The sequence below is a fragment of the Zophobas morio genome, unplaced genomic scaffold (genome assembly GCF_036711695.1).
Source record: "Zophobas morio isolate AGI-343-1 ecotype UQ-CSIRO unplaced genomic scaffold, CSIRO_AGI_Zmor_V1 ptg000014l, whole genome shotgun sequence".
Taxonomy (NCBI): domain Eukaryota; kingdom Metazoa; phylum Arthropoda; class Insecta; order Coleoptera; family Tenebrionidae; genus Zophobas; species Zophobas morio.
In genome coordinates this window covers 6239401-6247165 of record NW_026972119.1, presented here as the reverse complement: position 1 = coordinate 6247165, position 7765 = coordinate 6239401, and the positions used below count along the sequence as shown (strand labels likewise).

At 34.9% G+C, this 7765-nt stretch overlaps 1 protein-coding gene across 1 annotated transcript; it reads right to left on the bottom strand.

The window, feature by feature from the left end:
* Window positions 1-5600: 5600 nt before the first annotated feature.
* Window positions 5601-6733, bottom strand: LOC135128777 (protein zerknuellt 2-like). The gene is made up of 3 exons (XM_064055857.1): window positions 6560-6733; window positions 6394-6478; window positions 5601-6337 (listed from the first exon to the last, which is right to left on the bottom strand). The coding sequence occupies exons 1-3, from the start codon at window positions 6731-6733 to the stop codon at window positions 5601-5603; spliced, it is 996 nt and encodes a 331-aa protein (XP_063911927.1).
* Window positions 6734-7765: the final 1032 nt, after the last annotated feature.

The window sequence follows — 7765 nt, the reverse complement described above, 5'->3', positions numbered from 1 at the left end:
AGTGAAGACGCTTTCACTACACGAATGTACTGATGACTGAGCTTCTCTGCAAAGTGCAGGGATTATATAGATTTTCCCACCCCTTTCTAAAGATTAGTAATCGGTCGCTTCAACTCTATTTGTTAAGAGAACAACGTTTCTTTGCACGCACAAATAAAAATAAATTGTGGAACGAAAAGCCGTCTTTTGACCACTCAGAAGTGAGGATCCAGTTGAAGAGGATAAAGTTCTGGTGCATGGGCAGAAGGTGGGAGGTTTTAGGGTGGTAGATAAGTTATTGTTATACACCAGGACGCCGATAACCAACACGGTGGTCTGGTCAAGGCATTTCCCCTCCCACACATAAAGAAACCTTTTTCTTGTTTTCATATCAAATCCAGTGCAATGTAAGTAAATTTCGTGTTTCCATATTTCGTAGTGTCAATTGACTAAAGTCTGACCCGCCGAAAAAACTATTTTTTTTTTAAGTATGAATTCTATTCTCGCATAAGCTTCCTGTAGCTTTAACATGCGTAAATATTCTAATAATTCTATGGCTTTTGTTGTAAATACGAGATTAAAGGGCCCGTATATATAATATTTTAACTGAGATTAAGTTAATCACGCATTTAACGAGGCGTTTAGCGACGTCTGACTGGCGTAGAGTCCGTCACGTGGTACTTTAATGCCGTGCTAAAAATTTAATCGCAATCAAATATTTAATCTAACTTCCACAAACTGGGTCTATATGTGGAATTTTTTATGTAAGCTGTGACTTAAAAGTAATTAACACATAATAATATCAGTTGCTTTAATATTAATTGACTAAAATGATTATCTATACGTAATCGTGAAAATAATTTATTTTCCCGCTCTTTTTTGTAAAATGTAAGAAAAGAAATGTTAGAAATTTGTTTCAGTTAGGAATATGCATGTTTAAGAAAAGTTATGTTTCTATACTTGTTTGTGTGTGCCGTTTATGCGCATTCAAAAACAAGGTGATTAATATGTTTGTATAACGGTTTATAATTTTTTTTTTAAATATTGGATTACTGTTGAATACATTTTCATAAAGGTTCCTTTAAACTAAATGTGTTAAGTAAATTTTAAGAAAAAATATATTTTTTTTGTGTAGGTATATGATCATGTTAAAGTTTGTCTAGAATTATAAGAATTTTATGGACTCCCAAAGTTAATTCGTTTCACAGCCCTGTTGTCAATTTTATTGTACCGCTGAAGAGCGTGGCGAACTCAGGTACAGAAAACATCGGCTTTCTCCTGACAGGCTCTTTACCTGTACAATAGAATTGACGACAGGGTTGTAAAACGCATTAACGTTGGGAGTCCATAAAATTCTTATAATTCTGGACAAACTTTACGTACTTATTTAAGATGACTAATTGCTTTGTTTATACACTTTATAACGTTTTAGGACTACCATGAGTGACATTTTATACAAACGATGTCCACTTATTTCTAAAATTCTTTATTTTATAATGCAACATTACAATTAAGTATATTTTTATATGCTAACATAGATTGTGTAGGTAAGCTTGACATTGCAATAATTTATAACATTGAACAATTTATTTCTACAAAATTATTAATTTGTTTACGGCAAATATGTACGAAAAAGAAAAACTTTGATATTTGTTGCACTCCTTTTTCCGTTTAGTCACGCATTAATTTAGTTAATCTTTATCGAAATGTCTTGCCTTTTTCACCCATATTAATTCTGCGGAATAGGACTATTTGGCGCGGCCTACTTGGTGCGAGACATTTTGGCGCAAAGCCAACTTGGCGCAGGGACACTTTGGCGCAAGCCATCTTGGCGCGAGTAGGTCCGTGTAAAATATAAAAAATATTTATTGTTCGTACTGTGGTTGGCATCCTATTAGTTACCCCAAGTGTAGGCAACTAATTACACACGCAATTTCATTCGCACAAATTCAGATATCTAAATGATCCACGGAGCAAGAAGTTTGACATTTAGGAGAATGTTATAATAGGGTGCAGGCCGCGAAACGCCCGTGTGTCCATTAAAAAATCAACATTACCTCTCCACTGGTTGGTGACTATAAAAGTTAGATCATGTCAGCAACGGCTGCAAATTATATACTTAAATTTATGTATTTTTTTCTTGGTGCAACTTGATAGCTTGCGCCAAAGTATCCCTGCGCCAAGTTGGCTGTGCGCCAAAATGTCTCGCGTTAAGTCGACCGCGCCAAGATGGCCCCGTCAAGATGGCCGCGCCAAGTCGGCCGCGCCGAATTGTCCTAGACCGTTAATTCTGAGAGAAAAATGTAAGAATAGTCATTAATTTTCCCCAAAAACACGTTAAGCTAGAATATCAATTTATTAATAACTAAAAATATACACAAAATAATTAAGTAAAAATAAAATTTATATTTCTACAAACTAGGGCTATGTCAAAAACTAAATATTTTGAAATTCAGATGTTCTTAAAAATTTTAGAACAAAAAACTTAAACGTATGATTTAACGAACATTAGTATATTTGTAGAAAATGTCGGTTAACATCAACGACAACGCTATAAACAGCTTGACTCGCTTTACTGTACTAATTTTCACAGACACATGCCATATCTAGACCTGGTTTATAGAAACCGAAGTTAAAGTTAATTCGCGATTAACTTTTAATTGAGGTTCGTTGCTAGGTGACGTGCAGGTTTTAACCAATCACGAGCTCCCATTTCACATTTTAATCCAGTGTTAAATTAATCGAGGATTAAATATTTAACTCGCGCTTCTATAAACCGGCCCCTAGTGTTTCTAAGTTGAGTTTTAATAATTGAGTCGTGACCTGTTGACCGCCTCATTACTATAATAATATGTAATTATATTTACCATATCTTAAAAAATATGTGGATTAGCGACAACCTTCCATCCCCTATTCTTTGCTATTTTTACTTTCGGAACGTGACATTGCAATAGAGTCATGCTTTCTCGACGTTTCAGCACTCGAAAAAATTGGTCTAAAGAGTTTAGACATTACTTCCCTCGCCTTCAGAACCGTGTCTTTATGTCTATCATAGATACTTCTCATTAGAGTTCTGTGACGGGATACTTCAGTAAATTTGCCTTCACTTTGGAAGTCACGGCTCATTCGTAATTTGATCAATAATAACTTGAGTGATTCATTAATTTTTTTGAATCACCCTGTATAAGCAAATCTAAAAAATTGGTCTAAAGAGTTTAGACAGTACTTCCCTCGCTGTCGGAGACGTGACGACTGCATGCCTGTTATGTTTTTTTGGTATTACAATTTTGTCATTATTTGACATTGACATCTTTGTCATTTTTTTTGTGATTGCTTGAAAATTTAATTGGACGAAGTCGTCTCTGGAGTGTATAATATGTTGCCTATGCAAAAATTGTCAGGCGTAAACAAATAAAAGGAACACACTATATAGTACTTGTAATTTAAGACAAATACGTCTTCAAGATTTCAAAGTATTCAGTTTTGCAATTCTTGATTTAATCAATAAAATTAATTGTCAGTCATTAATTTTTTTCAAACACCCCGTATAAGCAAAACTAAAAAATATTAATGCAGTGATAAATCACAAGTATAGACTCATCATTCTTTACACATTTAAGATAGCATTTTTTTAGCAAAATTTTGCGGCGACGTCATCACATTTTTAGGGGGGGATAAGCAAATACATTTTGATCAAAATTTTACCATGCCTATGATAACTTTAAAACATCTCCAAGATTTGAAAGCATTCGGTTTTGTAATTCCTGGTTGACTCAATAAAATAAACCTACACATTCATTAATTTTTTTGAGTCGCCCTGTATATGCAAGTCAAACAAATATGAATAGAGTGATAAATCATAAGTACAGACTCATCATATTTTGTACACTTTTTAGATACGATTTATTCGGCACACTTTTCAGCTGACGTCATCAAGTTTTTGGAGGGGATAACCAAATATATTTTGACTAAACATTTATTATGCTCTTTATAACCTTTTAAAAGATCTGCAACATGTCAAAGCATTCGGTGTTGTAGTTTCTGATTGACTATAAAATAAATTCAGGTCAGGTCAGGTCAGGTCAGGTCAGGTCAGGTCAGGTCAGGTCAGGTCAGGTCAGGCTGAAGATTTATGATGCTCTTTTTAGCCTTAAAACATCCGCAATATTTCAAAGCATTCGGGTTAGTAGATTCAAAATTAAATTGCAAAATGTTGTTTTATAATTTTGATTTTTTTTCCAAAAAATCTGGAGGTTTCGGGTAAAAACCCAATTGGGAGTCGTAAACTACATGTGCAGGACTATGTTATTTTATACAATTCAAAACCCATTTACTATGTACAATTTTGAAGTGACGTCATCGCATTCGTGTTGGGGATGATTAGAGACATTTTGGTTAGCGTTTTACCATCTACATGATATTCCTAATATAAAGGCAAAATTTGACAACAATCGGTCCAGTCCTTCGGAGTAGGTAGTAGTAGTAGTAGTTTATGACTCCGAATTGAGTTTTTACCCGAAACATCCAGATTTTTGGAAAAAAATCAAAATTATAAAACACCAAGTTGCAATTTAATTTGGAATCTGCTAAACCGAATGGTTTGAAATCTTGCAGATGTTGAAGGTGCTAAAGAGCATAATAAATATTTAGTCAAAATATATTTGGTTATCCCCTCCAAAAAATTGAAGACGCCAGCTCAAAAGTTTGCCAAATAAATCCTATCTAAAATATCCAAAATATGATGAATCTGTACTTGTAATTTATCATTCCATTCATATTTTTTGCATTTGCATATACAGAGTGACCCAAAAAAATTAATGAATGCGTAAATTTATTGAATTACTCAGGAAGTACAAAACAGAATGCTTTGAAATCCACTGCGAAAAAAAACATAATAGGCATACTGTCGTCACGTTTCCGACAGGGAGGGAAGTACCGTCTAAACTCTCTAGACCAATTTTTTTAATAAAAAATGAAAACGGAAATACGTAGTTTTCTTTTTGAGCCAAAGCTACAACGTATATTGGCTTGTAGAAATCTGACAGTGTAGATAATATTGTTGCTCACCTGGCGATTAGATTTATTTTTTTGTTAAAGCAAGACATAAAGAAATCTAGGCAACCAAACATCTTCTTTCGTCAAGAACAAGCCAAGAAAGTGTATGATTTACGATAGATTTGGCCACTATTGAGAGATTAGATGGATTTAAAACCCTTGTTGAGGAAGTGTGCAAATGAGGTGATCGTAGTGAATTCTCCCTAAAAGTTGTGGAAAAATATGATATATCAGATGAAGTACGAGCATCAATAGCAGATATGTTTCCAAAAGTGTACGAGGAAAAAAATCCGATTGTTTTGCATTACTGCGGCTAGTTTTAAAAACGGTCGGCAAAAGTCTTAAACTATTATGGTCATTATTTATTATGCATATTTATGACTGCTGTGGCTAATAAAGAACAAACTGCATATTATTTTAACCTAAGGGTTGGTATATGACAAATAAATAAGACTCGAAGGCTCAAATTTTATAATGTACAATTTTATTTCAACAACCATGTCCATGCTGAATATTTACAAATTATATACCTACTATACACGATCGTTACATAAAAATATTATAAATTATAAATTAGTGAACGATGCTGATCCATTGGCCACATCCTGCTGACCGTGCCACACTGGATTCTGTTCCAGCATCTGCGGAAGCTGGTTATACCGTTCATACAATTGACCGTTCGCACTACCATCAGTAGACGTAATCAATTGCGTGTAAGGATAGGATGAAAAATCACTTAACTGGATGTTCATTAGGTTAGCATAAGGGTACACATCATTAGTCGGTTGAATCTGGTCACCAGTGCCATTAAAGTTGTTGAACGAAATTTGCTCTGGGGACGGCTCTGGGGTGATCGGAAACTGGTACTGTTGATCTTCTCGTTTGATTGGGTTTTGACCATTTGCAGTGGGAAGTGAGTACTGCATTGACGCTTCAACTAAATGTCGAGGAACATGAGGTACTTGTATGGTAGCAGGTGAAATTTCATTGGGGTTCAGTTGTGCCGGTAAAGTTCCCAAATTCTCTGATTCTGTTGTTTCTCCCGCCATATCAGTGTTCACACTTTGAGGCGACGCAGCTCGACCAGATTCTTTCTTAAATTTCATCCTTCTATTCTGAAACCAGATCTTCACCTGTCGTTCCGACAATTTTAGTCTCTCCGCCAGATGAATCCTTCGCGGTCTCGTGAGATATTTACCTCTAATGAATTCTTTTTCAAGTTCTAAAAGTTGCTGCGAGGTATATGCCGTGCGAGCCCTTTTCGGAGTAAACTTAGTTTGCTGAGTTTCCTGTTGGACGGCACCTGAGCAAGTTTGTGTTAAAATTTATAAACTATGAAAATATTAATTGTAAACTTACTTGTAGTGGCCTGGCTGGTGCTCGGCTGTTGGTAGATGGGCAGATTGTATTGCTGAGACGCATAACTCCAGTCAGGAGCGGGTACCTGTAACTTTTGAAACACGTAAATATGGAAAAAAGCTTTAGCAATGGTTAATTTAAAAATCAATATCTGTTTAGTATTTACCATCTGATTGGTTTGTTCGGGGTAAAAGCTGTAGTTTCCGACACCAGGAGTACCAGCACCCAGGTTGTTTTCCTCTGGTGCGTAATTTCGACGTGTTGGTATCAAAGCGTTGAAATTGGGAATAATGGAATTGCTGACGAAGTCTCCGCCGTACGGAAATCCAGACATGGCCATGGTGAGGAAGCTTTCACTACACGAAGGCACTGATAACTGAGCTTCTCTGCAAATTGCAGGGCTTATATAGGTTTTCCCACCCCTTTCTAAAGATTAGTAATCATTCGCTTCAACTCTATTTGTTAAGATAACAACGTTTGTTTACATGCACAAATGTGGAACAAAAAGCCGTATTTTGACCACTCAGAAGTGAGCATCCAGGTGAACAGGTTTTGGGTAATTTATTGTAACGCCAATAACCAATGCGGTGGTCTGATCAATGCATTTGCCCTCCCACACATAAACAAATTTTTTCTTGTATTCATATCAAATCCATTACAATTTATATTTCATGTTTTCATATTTCGTAGTGTCAGTTGACTAAAATCTGAAAAAATATATATATTTTTTAAATATATATGAATTCTATTCTCGCAAAAGCTTCCTGTAGCGTTAACAGTCTAATGATTATAATTTATACATGTAAATTATGGCTTTTGTTTATAAATACGACATTAAGGGACCAGTATATATAATATTTTAACTGAGATTAAGTTTATCACGCGTTGAGCGAGGCGTTTAGCGACGTCTGATTGCCGTAGACTCGATCACGTGGTACCTTAACGCCGTGTTAAAAATTTAATCGCAATCAAATATTTAATCGAGCTTCTACAAACCGGGTCTGTATGTGGGATTTGTGATGTAGGCTATAATTTAAAATTAATTAACACATAATAATATCAGTTTCTTTAGCGTTAATTGACTAAAATTATAGTCAATCTATACGTAATCGTGAAAGCCATTTATCTGACCATATTTTTTTTTGTAAAATGTAAGAAAAGAAATGTTAGCAATTTGTTTCAGCTATAGGAATGTGCATGTTGAAGAAAAGTTAAGTTTGTACACTTGTTTGTGTGTGCCGATTATCTGCATTCAAAACAAGGTGATTAATATGTTTGGATAACGGTTTACAAATTTTTGTAAAATGTTGGACTACTGTTGGCTATATTTTCATATAGGGCATTAAACCATTTGCTTTAAACTAAATGTTTT